Source organism: Hemicordylus capensis, chromosome 6, assembly GCF_027244095.1.
Source record: "Hemicordylus capensis ecotype Gifberg chromosome 6, rHemCap1.1.pri, whole genome shotgun sequence".
Lineage (NCBI taxonomy): Eukaryota > Metazoa > Chordata > Lepidosauria > Squamata > Cordylidae > Hemicordylus > Hemicordylus capensis.
The window spans coordinates 57921898-57941586 of NC_069662.1; the positions used below are offsets into that span (position 1 = coordinate 57921898).

The 19689-nt window shown below is 47.4% G+C and overlaps 1 protein-coding gene and 1 long non-coding RNA gene across 6 annotated transcripts in view; one reads left to right on the forward strand and one right to left on the reverse strand.

Moving 5' to 3' along the window:
• The window catches only part of LOC128332041 (uncharacterized), a 54238-nt gene that overhangs the window by 20717 nt on the left and 13832 nt on the right, over nucleotides 1–19689 (forward strand). The window contains exons 1-4 of one of the 3 annotated variants that reach the window (XR_008310529.1): nucleotides 6227–6420; nucleotides 7594–7668; nucleotides 10874–11005; nucleotides 18979–19128. This is a non-coding gene — a long non-coding RNA (uncharacterized LOC128332041). Of the gene's footprint in view, nucleotides 1–6226; nucleotides 6421–6694; nucleotides 6956–7593; nucleotides 7669–10873; nucleotides 11006–18978; nucleotides 19129–19689 lie in introns of those variants that run through there. The other 2 variants (XR_008310528.1, XR_008310527.1) reach the window with 2 other exon arrangements.
• LOC128332039 (pleckstrin homology domain-containing family M member 1-like) lies at nucleotides 717–13726 on the reverse strand. Of its 3 annotated transcripts, XR_008310523.1 has the most exons (3): nucleotides 5924–6622; nucleotides 3845–3942; nucleotides 717–1174 (listed from the first exon to the last, which is right to left on the reverse strand). XR_008310523.1 is itself a non-coding variant. In XM_053266258.1 (2 exons), the coding sequence occupies exons 1-2, from the start codon at nucleotides 13679–13681 to the stop codon at nucleotides 1144–1146; spliced, it is 279 nt and encodes a 92-aa protein (XP_053122233.1). In that variant the 5' UTR covers nucleotides 13682–13726; the 3' UTR covers nucleotides 717–1143. The 3 variants fall into 3 exon arrangements, 1 of the variants encoding a protein (XP_053122233.1); XR_008310522.1 differs by lacking the exon at nucleotides 3845–3942 and having other exon boundaries at nucleotides 5924–6732; XM_053266258.1 differs by lacking the exons at nucleotides 3845–3942; nucleotides 5924–6622 and adding an exon at nucleotides 13434–13726.

The window sequence follows — 19689 nt, forward strand, 5'->3', positions numbered from 1 at the left end:
CTCTGGCTGGGGGTGAGATTTTTGCGGGACCCGGACGGAGCCCTCAGGGGCGGGCTGGGCATTGGTGGCCATGAAGGGGAGTGGGGCGGGGGTCGCCAGTTGGTCGCATGGCCGGGGGTCGCATGCCCGCCGGTGCGGCCTAACGGGTTTCCCCCTCTCGCAAGCGGAGCGCGTTTTTCAATGTGACTGTGTGTGTTTTTAACTGTTGGAATTGTCTGTGCTGCAGTCCAACATGGCCGCCTGGTCCTGGCGGTCGTGTCTCCCTCGGCGTGTTCTGGGCATGTGCTCCGCGCATGCCCAGAACACCTGAGGGAGACACGGACGCACGCCAGGCATTTGACACGGACGCACGCCAGGGATTTTTATTATAGAGGATTATTATTATCGATATGTATATGATGATTTTCAACAAAAAATATTCCCAAAGTGGTTCACAGAGGTAAAGAAACAGGACAGTTCCCTATCGAAAAAGGGCTCACAAAGGAGACACCACAACAGCCACTGGAAAGACGATGTGCGGGTCTTGGATAGGATCTCCCACTGCTAAATAAAAGAGCCACCGCTTTAGAATATGCCTCTTTGCCCTTTTAAGAAGGGATCATAAATACATAAATAAAGAAATAGGTCACCTCACATACAGCTGTGGCAATTTGGAATGTCTTTTCTTGGTAAGGAACTCTCAAGTAAGGAAAACTCAGTCATTCTTTGGCAAATCATTAAATAAACATTCCACCCAACTTTAATATTACAATTTTTAAAACCCATATGAGACACACAAGAGTTCAGGTGTAATAAATAATATTTCAAATATGGTAGCATTAATAAATAATCAGTCGGAAAGGCTCACACTATTGCCAATTGGCTTAGCATAGTAGCTTTGCTGTAAATACAACTATTGCAGCTGCATTGAGTAATACATTCTGCTTTCCAAAAGGCCTTCATTTCCCATCTCGTTATCTTCATGCTTTCAGGGTATGTGGTTTCTCTGAGCCGTACCCCCATACCCTCTCTGACCCATACCCTCTTATGTAATATAAATAAGGAACCAGCATTCCTGGTTTAAAGTGACTTTTAAAAGAGGCTGGATTGAAACGGCTCCGCTTCTTTCAGTGAAGCAAGACGTGAGGGATGCAGAAGCTCTCCTTATAGCTGTGGTTCGATATTGGCTTGAGCCCTGGAAAAAAGGGGAGGAGAAGAGGTTAGAAAACAGGCACTCAGAAAGGCTCAAAAATACTTAAACTGAAATAAGCAAAATGGTTTTACTAATGCGTAGTATCATTAAGGGTCTGGGTGAGTTTTAAATAGCAGGTGGCAAAGGTGAGACGTGGAGAAATGATCCCTAATGGAGTCTGGCAGTCTCTGTTCAATTGTGTTCCATTCCAAATGTATCCGGCCTGGTTCTTCTCCCAGTCATAACAGTAAGACTTCTCTATGGAAAATGTCTCTTCAGTGCATCCGCAGCTGTCTTTGACAGCATATGGAACACTAGGGTTAAAATACCCAGACTTTCTAAGACTCACGAGCTAGGCAGAGGCAGTAAGTGAGGAAAGTGACAGAATGGGTGGGGGAGATAAACCAGAGTCTGACCCCACAGGGCACAAACCACCAGGAAGTTCTGCAGAAGCCAATGGCAAGAGTATGACAACTTACTTATTGAGGATGGCCTTGATGACCACCTTCACCCAGGGAGCTGTGGGTTCCAAGCATACCTCTCTGCCGTCCTTAAGAGTGGCACCGCAATGAAAGAAAACCTGGAAGGCCAGGCAGCTAACTTTCAGCTGGAAGACCTCATTCCAGCTTGGTAGGTTATGAGCCACTTGGCTATGTGCATTATAAGCTGCCTGAGCAGACAATTTCATATATCAGGAAACTTATAGGAACATAGGAAGCTGCCATATACCAAGTCAGACCATTGGTCTATCTAGCTCAGTAATGTCTACACAAACTGGCAGAGGGAACTTGGAACATAGATGCTCTTCCCAGGGTGGCTCCATCCCCTAAGGACAGGCCTGCTCAGTTTAGCACACACACACACCCCTGCTGTTTTTGCACTACAACTCCCAGAATCCCCAGCCACAGTGGCCAATAGCCAAGGATTACGGAAGTTGTAGGCTAACATCTGCAGAAGGGCCAAAGTTGATCAGCAATTCCTAAGGGGAATATCTTACAGTGCTCACATGTAGACTCCCATTCAAATGCAACCAAGGTGGACTCTGCTTAGTTAAGGGCTGGCTACCACAAGGAAGAAAAAAATAAGGCTGTTTTTGCATCTGTACTAACATGAAAAATAAGTACGGAATGTAGTACTGAGCACAGAGTTTAGCTACTTGAAAGTTTCAGCTTCCTTTCTGCCTGTTTCTAACCCTCATGAAAAAAATATGCTTGATACTCTGGGCAATGCTTGGTGACAGGGGCGGAGCTATTGTTAACCAAAGGGTTATTATTTACTTGGTAGACGACTGCCAATTCTCGCTTTACCAAGAAGGAGAAAGCTTTATAGTTCAAAGAAACTTTATTGAATTCTGCAGAATAACAAAGTGGCCGTCTAGGGGATTGCTCCCAAAGACAAGACGGACCCCCGGGGGGAGTCTGCCCATAGCTTTTATACATAGTAAAGAGAAAAACATCAAAGCATACTTGATACAGATTGGTACATGCAAGCAATCCACCAATCCCATCACAGGAGGTGATCCATCATCATACAGAACCTTGAAGCTCACAGCAGGACCATTGTAAGGGCCCTAAAATGTATCTACATTGGTAATAGTTTATCAGCTCATCTCCCCCTAGCGAGAGTACTGGAGCCTAGCACTAGGGAGTGAAAACAATAGACAGCTAAAGAGATAGTGTCAACCAGCCTAGTGGGCTGGCTTGACAAAGAACAGAGCATCCTGTTGTTAATACAGCAAAGCTAGCTTGATTAGGCGCTGACCTGATTCCCACAGCATACTCAGAGTCAGGCTAACAGGACTCCAAGATGGAGTCCCTATGGTTCAGACATGATCACAAGCCTGACCACAGGTATCACTATCATTGGGCGAACGGGTTCAAAGAACCCGGGCCGTGCCCAATCAGGAGCCGCCATTCGTGGCCCTGACACGCCCCCCACGTCTGACGTCAGACACGGGGGCGGTAGTTTAGCGGCCCCTTCAGGAGCTAAACAAAGGCTGGCGCTGCGTTCGCCAGCCTTTGAACGCTCCTGCGTTCAGGAGCGACTCTTCCCTGCCTTTGCAAACGCAGTGGCCCCTTCAGGAGCTAAGACTGGTGCTGTGTTTGCAATGCAGCCCAGAAGTGGCTCTTGCCTGCAGGGAAGAACCGCTCTTGGGCTGCGCTGCGAACGCAGCACCAGCCTTCGTCTAACTGCCCAAGGGGCCACGCTGCCCCTTCTGCAGTTAAGCTGCTGTAGCTTCTGATCCCGAACGGAGCCTCAAGGCTCCATTCGGGAGCCAGACCACGCCCCCCGCGTCTGTCAACAGATGCGGGGCGTGGCTATCCCCTGTGTCTGACATCAGATGCAGGGGGCGGGGCTATCGGGGCACCTGCCGCGGCCGCACATGGGCCGCCGGCGGGCTAGCTACGCCCCTTCTTGGTGAACTCTGAATGCATCAAGTCTCCTGAGTAAGATTACCTATATGGAGCAGGCAAGGCTTCAGTTACCATACTCCCATAAGAATTGGAATAAACTATGAAAAATAGAAAAAAATCCAAATAGCTTATGCAAATGAGAAATTATATGAAGTTGCTCAACTGGCTTCCTGTATTTTTTATTTTTTTATTATTATTTTTTCATGGTACTGAAAAAAGAGCAGAACATCTCATCAACATGGACCGCTTGCAGACACACTGTGGTCTGAGTCTAGAAAATGAAGAAAACCAGCAGACATTCATCATTGAGGATAGTGGCTCTCCATTGCCTCCCATCCTTAGGTCCGACGGAAACACCTAGAATAGAAACAAGTAATCTTTGTACTTGAGGCCAAACTATTTGGAGAATGAACTCCTGCAAGTTCTACAAGCAGAGGCGTAACTAGGGAAAACGGTGCCTGGGGCAAGCACTGAAATTGTGCCCCACCGCCGCGTGCCGCCCGCCACCCCCGGAAATATGGAAATGTGTCACAGCCCTAGTCAAATGTGGGTTGTGGGCTGCATCTGTGCAAGTATACTGGGACAGGGAAAAGGAAACATGAGGCTAGAAGGCTCTTTAGAAATATATATTTTAAAGAAATGTCTTGCACACCAACAGCCTAAGTTTGCAGTCCTCATGGCCAGAAAATAAATGCTTTTAAACATAGTGATAGGTTTTGTGTCCCAGAATGGAAAAGACAAGACAGGTATTCCGAGGCGTAACTAGGGAAAATGGCACCTAGGGCAAGCACTGAAATTGCGCCACTGTCCAAGCAGGAATGATGGGACTTGTAGTCAGCAATATCTGGAAATCCCCGTTAAAAGGAACACTGTACCATCTAGACATGGTTGCTGATCAAAACCTGAAAACATGAGCCATCCCTGTAAAAGACTTAGAACAACAGTCAGGAGTTATGCGAGGATTCCAAGTGTCATTTTCTCTGTCTCCTCTCATTCCTTTTAAAAAAAACATGACTTTGTCCTAGAGGATCACCTGCCCAAATAGCCACTAGCAAAATAGGGGAAGAAGAAGGTGGTGGGGGTGGGGGTGTGTCTATAAACCAGTGAATGATTCCTGCCAGCCTTTGTCTTATGATGACTGTTGGCTCATGATGGGGTATATGTGCATTCACCACACCAGTGCTTACTTTGACATCAAGAGGGAGGAGGATACATTCGTTTGCCACACTAGACAGAGGCAGTTGAAACAGGAGCAAGACAGCCAAGTTCTGCCAGGGCCAAAACCAGCCCCTGCCAGACTAAGAAATCATTGTAATTTGCCCCTTCCTGTCACAAGCAGTGTGCTGTTCTTTTATTATTGACTCTAACTCTCAGATATCCCAGTCAAGGATGGAAAATTTAGGGTCAATTTACAAGAGACACATTTTCTACATGGAAGTTTCTTCTGTGCAGGTGTTATGCAGAAACCCATGTGTAGTGATCAATACATATGTAACTATTCCGCCAGGGGCATAGCAAGGTTGGAATGCGTCCAGAGACAGGATTTCAAAATGGGCCCCCAGACCCTCAAAGTCCAGGGCCTCCACACACCCCAGGTCCCCAAGGATTTAAGTCTGATATTTCAAAATAAGTATGCTACCTGGAAATACATTTCACTGAATACACGCATGCACACTTCACAGTATATAGTGATATACACTGAGTACTATATATTTGTGCTACTTTTAATGCCTAGAACACACTAGCAATGCTAATTATTAAAATGGACCCCTCGCTGCAGATTAGCAAATGATATTTTCAACCATGCAGGGTGAGCCTATGTTTGTTTTCTCAGAATTCTGAACAAATTCAGTCAAGTTTGATTCCAGGAGGTTTTTCACACGAGGCTTTTAAAGCCCTTTAACACACATCTCCTCTGGAATGGAGGTGCTGCATTCACATGTTGGCCAGATTGACCCTGAAGTCCCTGCAAGTTATTGGGGAGCAGTTCACACACAAGAAAAATAAAATAAAGTAAAATCACAAGACATGCTTCACAGTTCTCACTCAGACCTTCTGGATTGCAAAACAACTTGAACATAAGTGCATTTATGAATGAATGAATGAAAATAAATAAAATATACTTGTTCCAGAAGTGTTTGTAATTTTCTGACATGAAACAAGCCACTTATAGGCCTTTTTAGATAGTTTTTGTTTTTAAAGCCAGCACATTTTCCAGTCTGTTTTAAATTAAATATTCAGAGACTTCCCAGTCTCGCCCCACCTCCCCATATCAAAGCCCTATGGCAAGCAGATCCCTATATATGGGGGTAACCACAAAAAGGAATTCACAGCCTACCTAGCAATAGCTGTTCTGGATGGTCTGGTCTGGGCAGAGGGTCTGCTGCCTGCTTCCTCCCTCCTTGCTTGGGGCCTACTCGAGTTCAGGCTTCAGGGAGGCCTACTGGGAGGCCTCTCTGGAAGCCCCGCCCACCCGCCGATCAGCTGAGAGGCGGGGAGAGAAGAGCTCTGCAGTTTGCAGGCCTTGCCGATCCTAGGCCTCTTTGCCGATCAGCAGAGCTGGAGGCAAGTGGCTGGGGGGCCCTGGGGCTGGGCAGGTGGGCCGTGGGGTGGGGGTGGCAGAGACTGGTATGGTGCCCCCACCTCAATGGCGCCCGGGGCACGTGCCCCCCTGCCCCCCCCCAGTTACGCCTATGTCTACAAGTCACTGCAGATACTGTTAGCTGTTTAGAGTAGAAGAGGCAACTCTGCAGTCCAAGCCCATCTGGAGGGAGGTGAGGGGGGCACCCCCCAATTGAGAAATTCTCATTGAATTCAGTGGGGGTTTATTCCCAGGTAAATTGGCATAGGCTTAGAGATCCCCCCCCCCAGCCCCTGGAAAAAGTCCTGAGGATGCCCATGCTACAATCTTCAGTCATTCACAGAAGCAATACAATGTGATAAAACCAGGAGCGTAGGGAGGCTGGTGGTGGCCTGTGGGTGGCTGCCGCCGTGGCCTTCTCACCCCACCCCCATGTCTGACATCAGACGCAGGGGTCTGGCTAGCCACGCCCCCATTTCTGATGTCAGGCGTGGGGGCGTGGTCTCCCTCCCCAACAGGGCTGTGCGGCCCCGTTTTGAACGGAGATCGGCCCGCGCTATGTTGGGCAGCACAGCTCTTAAAGGCAGGGGGAGCCATTCCAGCTGCACTGCCAATGCTGTGCAGCCCCATTGGGGAGGGAGACCATACCCCCCGTACCTGACACCAGACGTGGGCATGTCTGGGGCCGTGCTCACGGCCCCTGATTGATGGTGGCCCAGGTTCTTTCTCCCTGGATAAAACAGTATATGGGAACTTTGCTCCCTCATCTAAAAGAACAGAAAGTAAAAGGTACTGCAGAGTGCTAATGAATCACAGCAGAAAGTTTGTTCACAGTCACTATAGATGCAATGGCCAAAGCAGCTTGGAACAGAACAGCCCTCTAATTATACTGGCATACCAAAAATTCTGCAGATACTTAGGCATAATTAAGACTAGTGGCAAATATGAGGATGACCTTTTCCAGAGAGACACTGGAATGCCTAGGCTACTATGAACTGCTGAAAGATGCACATGCTAAACAGGGTCACTTTTTCTTACAAGAAATCCAAGACAAAATGTCTTGCAAAAATAACCCAAACAAAAAATATCCTCCCCCCCCACACACACACCCCTACCTGAAACTCTGGTTGTGACTGGACTGGTGTAGGAATAATAACCTTCCTCATTTTGGACTGCTGCCAAGGATACAGGATAAAGTTTTCCACCTCCTTAGTGGCAGTCCAGAAACAAAAGACCTCCATAGTTCTGGTGAATGTTATATTACTCAAACTTCATGACTATCAGGCTTCCATCTCATCTGAATGGCTGCACACCACCACACCCATGCAGGAATGAGTGATATGTGAAAATTAGCCTGGGGGGTTGCTTTTTCTTCACCACATCTCACCCTGTGTAATAATGAGTGCTTTATTTATATCCTCAAACAGGTATCAGGAAGATTGTGTTGCTTGCAAGTGCAACTGAAAAATCACTTGACATTAGATGGGACGTCAAAAGCTATGGTAAGAGAAGGCTAAAATGTTGCCATGTTTACGTCCACCTTTGCTTACAAAAATGGTTCTCTATATATGATGATAATGGCTTAACACACACAGCTCATTCTCATGATTGGGAAATGGGCTCGGACGGGATGAGGGGAGGAAGCGATAAAAAAATTACCTCCCTCACAGGTGATCCCATCCATGTTTCTGGGCAGCCGGATCAGCCGCCCAGGCGATCGCTGGCTTCTGCTGGTAGCAGGGAGGGAGCAGGGAGCTTAGGAGCCTGGGAGGCCCCTGGAGCTTCCATAATGCACCATGTGAGTGCATCATGGGGCGCCTCCTAATGCTCTTCAGGAGGCTATCGTGTGTAGGTGCCACACGGTGCTCTTCAGATGTGTTGCCTGAACTACCAGCAATAAGAGTAAACTAGCTGGCCTGGATGCAGAGCATCTGCACCTCTAGTTCCCCCTCGTCCTTGGCCATCCCCCCTCCTCTCCCCCGCTTCAGTGTTTCCTCTCTCCGGCTGCCTGGCCAGCTGCTTTCTCCCCCACCCACCGCCATCACTGTTTTCTCTTCCTCTACCCCTCGCTGCCGCCGCCACTGCTTTCTCTCCCTGCCCACCCGCCTGCCTGCCCATTCGCTGGCCTATCCGTTGGCCTTATGTTCCCCGCCGCCGTCACTTTCCCCTCCCTCCCTCCCTCCCTCCCTCGCAAACTATCACAAGAGCTGCCACGCATGGGGTTAGCAATGGGTACATCTAAGAGAAATAGATAGATAGATAGCACCCTGGATAAGGAGATACTTCCTCCCCGCCCCTGCCCACCCCACCCCCAGTGTTGCCACCTTCCCCCCCTCCCTAGCTCACTGCAGACAGTACACTCAACTGACAAACTTCTCATCATCAGATACCTGGGGAACAAACATAACCATGGAAGGGTTGCAGGGCACTGCAAGTGGACAGTGGCACCGTTGTAGTATGGAGAGAAAGAACCATGGGGCAGATGGAGCCTTGGGCAGGCTGAATGACCCTGACACAGGACCATATACGTGGAGGTCCTTGCACCTGCATTGCCTTGACTTACCTTTACATGAGAAGAAGAAAGCTTGAGAAAGCTCCATTGTTTTATTCCTGTGACGCTTCCCTGCATAGGGGATAATCTGTGTAATGACTTTAGGTGGAAGTCGCATTCTTGTCCTGTTCTGTTCCTGTATGTGAGGATCTCTGTGCAGTCACCTGATGACTGCTGGTGGGCTGGGTGCGGCAGAAGGTAGAGCAAGTTGAGAAAGGGGAAAGTTCAAAACGTTTGGGAAATACTGGCACACAGGATCCTGTTTCCCAGGGACAGACCGTATTTTCTGGAATCTGTTCCTGTTAAACCACTGTCCTCTTTTTGGCTCTTGGGGATGCTTTGTTCAACCCACAGAATTGTTCAACCCTCCCTCAACCTGCTAGAGTTGTCATTCTTCAGGATTCAGCTCCCACCCCACAGCCTTTAGAAATTACATCTCTAAGTGGATGTGTAAATACAACATGCCTCTAGTGCATCTGCATTCATTCCAATGGGTGCACAACACTAAGGCACTAGCCGGTGCGCAGCAGACAAGCAGGCAGAATCCAGTCTTCAGCAATGTGCAATAGTGCGGGATGGCGGTGGTCTTGGGCAATCATGCTTGGTATGAGAATTGGCACTGACAAGTGTATCTGCAAAATATTGGAAGGCATGGATTTGGCTCATCTGCTTTGCTAATCTGGAATGATGTAATCTGTATGCACTTTATTGCCTGCTTTCCATTTGCGGCATGCCTGTAGTCAGAGTCTCCTAGGTGGCTAGCCTCTGCACATTATGCACCACACCTTCCAGGTTGCTTGGCCATACCTCCTATCAATCCATGGGCATCTCCCTCTTTTCACCAGTGAAATGTGGAGAGTGTGCTGGTAGAAATGATTCTGGGCTACCTGACTTTGTGATGCTCTCTACCAGTACATGAGCCTGAGAGCCATTCCGGGGCTAGTGATAAAGAGCACCCACTGTGAACTAGGAAGGCCCTGCTTCAGATCTCAGCTTGGCCTCACTTGGTGGCTTTAAGCAACCCACTAATTTTCACCCTCAGCCCCCACTCTGTCCCACCCCACATAATACCATGATAACAATCTTGGCTTGCCTGGTAGGATTGCTGAAAAGGTGACTGAAATACTGTATTGGAAGCACTTTGAGCTCTTACAAACAATTTTGTATAAAGGTTAAGTCCTTTGATCATAACTCCCAAACTGCTTTCAATGCCATGACAAAATGATCCATGTAAAATAAACAAAATGCTCACAGCCTACTATCTTTCAAGCCAATCAAGAAATATTTAAATGGGAAAAAGAATCTATATGATTCATTGTGAATATGAAGATGTGTGAAATGCTTGACCTTGAACTTATTAATTAGAATATTTACATATTGCTTTTTATGCCCAAAAAAGGTGCTAAGTGATTTACATAGCAAAATAAATGAGTAGATGGTTCCTTGTCTAAAAAGAAACATAAAAGAGATACCAACAACAGCCACTGGGAGGGGCACTATGCTGGGATGATGAATCGGCACACTCTTGCTGCAGGGATGTGCATGGAAGCGGCTGTCCTGGTTGGGTTCAAGTCTGGACTAGAATCGAACCTGACCGGGCCAGTTCAGTCCGGCACCCCCTCAACCCCCCCCCCCCGGGTTCATTCTTGTCTGTGGGGGGGTCGTGAACAATTTTAAAAAAACTGAAAAATTGTTTTGAATATCACTTACCCCCTCCAGGGGAGCTGTTAGATGCATCGGGGTGTGTGTGTCCGTGTGTCCTCCCCCCACTGGCCTAAATGCAGCCTGAACTGGCCCGTTCGGCCGGCTCTTCGGCCCATTCGGGCCTTCCCCTTTAGCGTGGTGGCCATTTTGGAGGCCCCCACACCTGTGCAATTGGCCTCTCAGAGGCTTGGCATGACCCAGGCCTCTCAGAGGCCAATTTTGCCAGTGCAGCAGTCTCCAAAATGGACACCGCACCAAGGGGGAAGGCCTGAATGGGCCGAAGAGCCAGCTGAATGGGCCAGTTTGGGGAAACATCCACTGACACCCCCTCTCGCCGCCTCCAACAACTCCCCCAAAGTGGGTAAGTGACATTATTTATTTATTTTCAGTTAAAAAAAAAATGTTCACGAATCCCCAAACAGTCTCTGGTGTCTGTGTGTGTGTGTGTTCAGTCCAGGGTCGGACGAAACAGCGGGTGGTTCGATTCAACCCTGGACCATGGAACCGAACTAGCTCGAGGTCGAACCTGTTCGCACATCCTGGCTGCATTACTTGTACTATGCGACCAGAGGGAAGTCTAAAAGGTGCGTGTTTGCCCAGTTAGCAGAGACGTGCTTTCCTGTTAAGTTAATTGTCACCATGTGGTCAATACTTTTCACTCATTCAAATTTGTAAGCACATTAATAAAAATACACATCAGAAATCTTCATGTATCTCCAGAAATCAGGAGTTTGAGATAAATCCTGAGAATCATCAAGTTGGTCTACTTTTTTTTTTTTTAAAGTCAATATGAATGTTGAAACTGGCCAACATATGTGTGTGTGTGTGTGTGTGTGTGTGTGTGTGTGTGTGTGTGTGTAGAGAGCGAGTGATCCATTTTGAAAGAGTTTAGAGCAATTTTGTTGGCAAAAAATTGTGTGATGTTTTCACTACTAGGAGAGGAATCAATATTAGGGTGTGAAGACCCAGGTATAATGTAAATAACAGAAGACTACTCATGACCTGGGAAATATTGTAGCAAAGCAGGCTTTCCCACCATTGGTTCTTCAGCTGGGCAAGGATGACCTCACTACAGCAATGTGTGCCCTTGTACCATCAAAGTCATATTACTCTCTCCATGGGGCTACCGTTGAAGGGGAAATGACCTGCTGGAAGGTTTCCCAGACTATGGGAAACACCTATATAGGCCAGCAGAGATATAGGAAGATGCTGAAAGGCATCATCTCTTACTGTGTGGGAGGAGGCAATGGTAAACTCTTCCTGTATTCTACCAAAGACAACCACAAGGCTCTGTGGTCACCAGGAGTCAACACTGACTTGACAGCACACTTCACCTTTAAAAGTGTCCAGTAACTTCAGCTGATTTAAGGTATAGTAGCAAATTAATTGACAGGAAATCACTGCACAAGTCATTCCAAGTGTTCCAGCTCAGAAATTATGTTTCTGAAGGAGGAAAAGTGGTAGGAAAAGAGAGAGAGACCTGTTAAAGCTGCAACTCCACAGGGAAGTGGAAGGCAAGGTGGTCTGGGTATTGCTTGTAGGTGCAACCAGCCTGAGGGAAGGCAGGGTGTGATGCACTCTCAAAGGACTAACAGAGAGCAGAAGGAAGAACACCAGGAGGTTATGAGGTGATGAGACACAGACAATTGCATCAGCTGGCTATCATCTGTTTCATTCATTCATTCATTCGATTTCTATACTGCCCTTCAAAAAATGGCTCAGGGCAGTTTACACAGAGAAATAATAAATAAATAAATAATATGGATCCCTGTCCTCAAAGAGCTCACAATCTAAAAAGAAACATCAGATAGACACCAGCTTTTAACAGTCACTGGAAGAACTGTACTGGGAGTGGATAGGGCCAGTTATTCTCTCCCTGCTAAATAAAGAGAATCACCACGTTAAAAAGGTGCCTCTTTGCCCAGTTAGCAGGGGTTAGCAGGTTAGCAATTAGGGATTGACAGACTTCAAGCTTGCCGAATCGACTTGTTTTTGTCTTTAAAATCCCAAGGTTTAAATCCCAGTTGGAGTCAGATGCAAAATAGTGGCTCAAGGGATGAACACACACATTGGTTAAGGAGCAGGGTGCCTCTGAGCATATGCGCAGATTGGGAATTTGTTCTCAGTACCACAACTAAGCTCATAGTCTTTTCATACAAAAAATGGACTCTGAACTTTTTCTATTTCAGCAATTTAGCTTTGAAAACGTGGTTCCTGCTTTTAAATTTCTAGGAGTAGTCTTCCATTCTATGGAGATTTGGAAGTCCCATATTAAGCATGTTCTACAAATGGCTCTAAACTATTCAATGGCCATTAAGAGGTGTTTTTTAAGGAAAGGAGGAGAAATAATTCCAGCAGCTTTAACATTTGTTGAGGCTAAAATCCTGGCCCAAATTCTACATGGGGCACAAGTGGGAATTTATATCAAACCAGGATGCCATAACGAAAGTTCAAACTTAATTCTTAAGAACCATCCTCTTGACCCCTATATCCATGTCTAAGAAAAATGACCTTTGTTGTTGTTGCTGCTGCGCTATTAAACTATTGTGAATTAGAGACTCTTGCTGATATACTTTAGCTGATATACTTTGCTGATAGTGAGCCAGCATGGTGTAGCAGTTAGAGTGTTGAACTAGGACTGGGGAGACCCGAGTTCAAATCCCCATTCAGCCATGATACTAGCTGGGTGACTCTGGGCCAGTCACTTCTCTCTCAGCCTAACCTACTTCACAGGGTTGTTGTGAAAGAGAAACTTAAGTATGTAGTACACCGCTCTGGGCTCCTTAGAGGAAGAGTGGGATATAAATGTAAAAATAATTAAAAAATAACAATACTGCAGAGATCTATCAAGAGAAGAAGAAGACCCCTCATCAGCCATATTCCCTTGAGTTTGTAGCACTTTGATATTTTCTTTATCTAGAAGCCACCCCAAGTCACTCACTACCAGCAGTGATGCTAAACAAGACACAGCAAGTTTGGGTGGCAGTTGTAAGTTCACCCCTCCACTCTTACCTGTGGGTGATAGATTTTAGCAGGGTCCAGAAAAGGGGTTGGGGAAGGAGTAGATGCCCCCCAAATTTTCTTCCTTTTGCTCCAGACTCTGGTTTGATGTGCTTGGCCTTCAATCCATGCACAAATACAGCCTCTAGAGCACAGCAGAGGGTGTTGGCGTCCCCATCATCACTGGTTACGAGTGCATCAGAGGTTACATAATGTTTCTGCAGGGCCTTGATGGAGGCCACCAGCTGCTTCTTGATCATTTAGAGCAGGGATTCTCAACGTGTGGGTCCCCAGATGTTATTGGACTTCAACTCCCATAATCCCCAGCCCCAGTGGTCTTTGGTTGGGAATTATGGGAGTTGAAGTCAATTACATCTGGACACCCACAAGTTGAGAATCCCTGCTCTAGAGTAAAACAAAAGAACACAGGCTGCATTAGCTTGAGCCAAGATTAACCATCCAACTCCAAGAAAATTGCTATAATATTGTGCAAAGACCGGCAGGTAATACTGTGTTGTTCTGGGCACTAAAAAGATGCTGAAAAGGGTTTAGAAAAGAATTAGATGTACACTGGTCTAGAAGAGATCACTGCAGGAACCAGGCATATATTCATTATTGTTGCTGTTGTTATTGTTATTGTTATTATTACTTTATTATTTATTCAATTCCTATACCACCATTCCAAAAATGGCTGAGGGCAGTTTACACACAGAAATAATAAGTAAGTAAGTAAGTAAGTAAGTAAGATAGATGGATCTCTGTCCCCAAAGGGCTCACAATCTGAATGAAACTTAAGACAGACACCAGCAACTGTCACTGGAGGTACTGTGCTGGGGATGGATAGGGCCAGTTACTCTCCTCCTGCTAAATCAAGAGAATCAGCACGTTAAAAGGTGCCTCTTTGCCAGACTTTCTCCCTGCCAAGTAGGAGCAGCCCCAGGTTCTTGCTCACCTGAGGCAAGCTGTGACTGCCTCGCACCCTCCACAGCATTTAAAGGGGCACAGGTTGAGGAGACTGTTTCCTGGCTGGCAGCCTTTTCTCATTACCTTGGCCACCTTTCAAGACTGGCAAGGGGGCTGGGCAATGAGAAACTGCTGCCAGCAAGCAGCCTCCTCTCCTTAAGCCCGTATACCAAAGCCTTTCACAAGTTAGGTGGCTGTATCCCCACTGGACCTTCGCAAGGTGCTGGAAGGGCGCTGCTAAGGAGGGAAAGCTGCTAGCAGCCTTCTCTTCCTTCACGGTGCCTCTCTCTAGACACTTTGCAAAGGCTCCCCCTGTGGAGGGAGGATTGGCAGCGCCCAGCACATAACACCTTTGGAAACGGCGTTGCAAAGCTTGGATGGGAAGCTCCCAATCTGAGCCTTACAAAGCCTTTTGTAAAGGGACCCCACACTGAGGGAGGGTTGCCAGCACGGCCCCAGCCCCACCTCTCATGGTGCCTTTCGAAGGCCTGGATGGTGTTGTGGCACCGCAGAAGATTGGCGAGGAGTTTAATGTCATGATCCATTTCTGCCCTCTACACGATATATTGCTTATATTTCTACCTTTCGGCATAAGATTAATTCTAGGCCTTTCTCCTTGGGCTTTTCCTGGAAGACATGAACTATGAACGACCCTGCCTTGCACAGACCAGGTGCAGACTAGATGTTTCTATCTGGCCAAGTAGTACCGCTAGATCCCGGCGATATTTCTCCAAATAATGAGGAAGGATCAGAGGCTTTGCCCAGCACACAGATCGTGCTTCCCAAAACATCCAGGGAAGATAAATCAGGCTGTGCCCAGGGTTGGGAGGCACTTGGCACCCAATCACACACTTGCTGATAAGGAGGCCTGTCACTCCCTTCCTTTCCTCTTAGACGAAAGGAATGATGTGCCCAACTTTAGGAACATAGGAACATAGGAAACTGCCATATACTGAGTCAGACCATTGGTCTATCTAGCTCAGTATTGTCTTCACAGACTGGCAGCGGCTTCTCCAAGGTTGCAGGCAGGAATCTCTCTCAGCCCTATCTTGGAGAAGCCAGGGAGGGAACTTGAAACCTTCTGCTCTTCCCAGAGCGGCTTCAGCCCCTGAGGGGAATATCTTGCCGTGCTCACACATCAAGTCTCCCATTCAGATGCAACCAGGGCAGACCTTGCTTAGCTATGGGGACAAGTCATGCTTGCTACCACAAGACCAGCTCTCCTCTCCTAAACTTTACATGCATACCATTGATGGAGAGGGGGCCTATAGCCTTTCCCAAGGGCTGTTCAAAGATATCAAAAAGGTACACAGATACCCTAACTTTGGAGTTCTGTGTAGGTCGAGGAAGCCATGGTCGACTCTGCACGCCAAGGGGGTGCCTGGGGTTGCAACAGACCCCCTGTGGACAAGATCTCAGCAGGACCAGGGACGTATGATTGGTATTCTGTATCTTCTTTAAGCTATTATTGAGCTTGGCTTCATAAAACCTCTGCTAGCCATCACATTGGGTGGGAAGGGAAGCTTCTGGGTGGGAAGCTTCTGATCTGAATCTTGTAAGGTTCTGAAAGGGAGCTGCAAGAGGAGGGAAGGCTTTGCAATGCCCCCCCCCACTTGGTGGTTGCTGTGGCAACACAGCCATTCCTCTCCCTCCCTGAATCTTCCCGCCCCCTGCCGGCACGGAAGCTGAGGGCAGGGAAGTTGGAGCAGCAGGAAGTCAGTCAATATACTTCCTGCTGCTCCCTTTCCCCTGCCCTCAGCCTTTTGAAAAGGCAGGAGGTGGGAGGACATGGCAGAACTGCGGGAGGAGAAGAGAAGAGCAATGGCAGCAGGGGCACCATGATAAAAATATGTTTGGGGATGGTGGCAGTGGTGGTCAGGCAGGGATTGAAACTCAAGGAGGTTGGTTTTTAGCAGCCAGTTGGGAGGTCTCCACAATCCTACCCTCTGAGCTCAGTTGGATCAGCTGTCCATCCAAGTCTATGATCGATTTTGAATGAGAGTGGAAGATTCGATAATGCCTTCAGTTCAAGTTATCTCTTTTAAGGAAGGAAAAAGATTAACATTCTAATGAAGTTCCTTTAGCGGCTGCTCAGCGGTGGAGCAATATTGGTGATGGCCTATGTCTAAATGCTTTGGTGGGCCACCACCACTGCCACCACAGCCCGCCCACCTGCCACTGGCCTCTGCTCACCACTACAGTCACAGCCAGGTTAAATTCATTCGCTGGCTATAACATGGTGTCATGATGTCACCACCCTGGTATGAGCGCATCTCAGGGATAATAGGTGCTGGGCAGTGACATTATTATACTGTGTTACAGCTGGCAAAGAGAAGCCAGCAAGCCTGAACAGTGGCAGAGAGCAGAGGTCACAAAGGCCAGTGACGGGGGGGGGGGGGCTGCACCAGAGGCAGTGGATGGTGGGTGAGCAAGGCCTCTCCCCTCAGCCCCCATCCGGCGGGTCCCCTGGTAGCCCATGTGCAGAGCACACAGGTATTCAATGGCGGATCTGTCCCTGCTGCTGCTAAAGTTATGATTGTAAAGTGACTGAGGGACAGGAGTATGCACGCCGGCACGCCCGATGCACAGGTCTCCCCATTTCAGAACAGGAACCAGAATGCTCTACAAAACCTCCGAAGCTTCCAAATGTTGTTCTGTATATAAGCAGAACTCTTGCTGCAGAGACCATGGAGAAGAAGAGGCGTGTCTTTCGGAGGTATGTATTTAATAATAATAATAATAATAATAATAATAATAATAATAATAATAATAACAGCAACACCAGAACTTTCTACAGTGCTCTACAGATAATATAAGATTATTTACAAACGAACAGAGGTCAATCTTCTTCAGTTGCGCTTCCTCTCCCTTCAGTTGCGCTTCCTCCAGCTTCACTTCCTCCAGCTTCACTTCCCGCACCCAAACTTCTGAAAATATAAAGTAGATAAGATAATTAAATTAAAATGCACTCAGTAAATTGGATCCCCCCCCCCAGTGAATCTGGGAAACATTTCTTTGTTGCTATTACTATGGCAAACTAGAAACTGTGGGCTGGTTTTCACAACTGACAGGATCAGGATGCACCTTTCCATATAGACATACCTGTTTTCAACAGGGAGACTGTGGATCTTACCTAGCCTACCAAGCCGTTCTAGGTCCTTTGAGCTTCTGGCTCGTTTGGTATTTCTTGCTTTTCCATAACCTTCAAACTTGACTTTGTGGTTTGCCAGCACAGCCCAATTCTGGCTCTCCTATATCTTTTGCAGGTACACATACAAGGTGTCTTGCAGCATTCCCACACTAAACCTGGTCTCCTACAGACTGAAATTGCTGCAAAACCTTAATTCCTCTTAGTGGGCTGGTTTATACAATTCTAATTAGAGCAGGAGACGTGTCCTGCCCAGGTTTGGGAGCTGTGTGTGCTCCCGTTTCCCTTAATGACTAAACACATGTCAGAAAAATGTTTTGCAAAAACAGATATCTTCTTAAGATCACAGTCTTGCAGCAGATCAACACTAGAGGGAAGAAGAAACAGCAAAGGTTTGGACTTTGCAGTTACTCACTCTTTCCTTGACTCTGCTAGCACCACCTTCTGCCGTCGATCTGTTAAAGAGTAAAAAGCAAAACTTCAGAACAATTTGTGGCAATCAGGCTTGCTCTCTTCCCTTCCCAGATCTGGTCCTCAGGTCTGAAAAACCGAAGGCTGTTCGGGTGCTAGAAATGCAGCTCTGGATTCCACCCCACAAATTTTGTTTGAGAATCTCATCACAGAGACCAGGTGCATAGGGGGAAAATGGAGTAGGGGGGACTGCCCCTAGGCCGTGGGCCCCACCAGGGTGCCCCTCCCCATAGGGAACCCTCCCCACCAACTGCTAGCTGCTGCTGCACCTGTCTCCTTCCCGGTTGTGACATGGCCCATTCAGTCGGTGAGTGCTTTCTGCGCCGGTCCAGTAGTGTTGTTCTTTCCTCTCCCTGGCAAGCAAGGGAGAGAAGCCCCCAGCTGGGCCAACACAGAAAGTGCTCTCCATGCGCCACACATCCTGTTCAGCCCCAGAAATGCCTCCTGCATTGGTGTACTGACACAGGGTGGAAGGGGTATGGCCGGCAGGGGATGGCACAGCCGGAGACAAGCCTGGCATCAGAGGAGGAGGCAGTGGCAGTAGCAGTATGTGTGGGGGGAGACCCGGTGCTGACAGAGGAGACATCGTCGGGTGGCAGGGGGACAGGCCTGGCAGCATTGGCAGGAAAAGGGCAGGCACCTTCCTGTCCAGAGTTGCTGCCAACCTTCCTACAGCCTGGACAGAGACTGGGAGTGGGTGAGGTACTCAAAACAACTTTCTCTGGCCCATCTTTAACAAGCAGAGATTCCATTTCTTTTTTGACTATGTCTTAGTGGGAACTGATTGATTTGTTATTGTTTGAAGCCTAAGTCTATTGCAATGCATGCAGAGCATCCTATATTAAGTCTGCTCAAAGGGGGAGTGGATAGTTGATGTAGGGTGGAGCAAACTGGCATAAGTAAAAGGTTGTGCAAATTAGCTACCTTTAAAAAAATGTATCTGACAATCCTACTTTGTACTACATTGTCTTACAGGTCAGCTTTAAAATGACCAGGTTAATGAAAGGAAGAAGCAGGCCCAGATTACTCTACATTTACTTTTCCCATGTACAGACGGAGGTGCAGACGGAGGTTGAAATGACTGAGGAACATAGGGACGAAATGCCGATTGATGTACATATGGAGGTGTGGATGGAGAGAGATAGAGATACAGGGGAGGTATATGCAGAGTTATGTACATAGGCATGGATGGAGGTACAGACAGAGGTGTGAACTGAGGTGCAAACAGGGGTGGAGGTGCAGACCTGACAGAATAGAAACAGGCATTAAAGAAAATTTGCTGCCTCTGGGCTTATAATAATAATAATAATTATTATTATTATTATTATTATTATTACATTTATATCCTGCTCTTCCTCCAATGAGCCCAGAGCGGTGTACTACATACTTGAGTTTCTCTTTCACAACCGCTCTGTGATGTAGGTTAGGCTGAGGGAGAACTGACTGGCCCAGAGTCACCCAGCTAGTTTCATGGCTGAATGGGGATTTGAACTCGGGTCTTCCCGGTCCTAGTCCAGCACTCTAACCACTACACCACACTGGCTTACACCACACTGGCTTACACCACACATTTGCTTACAGCACTACACAAACCAACCATATATACCTTTGCTCCAAACAGTCTGTCCTCTATCAGAAGCAGAGGTGCACCTAGGTAATTTTGGAACCTGGACCTAAAGGTTTCTG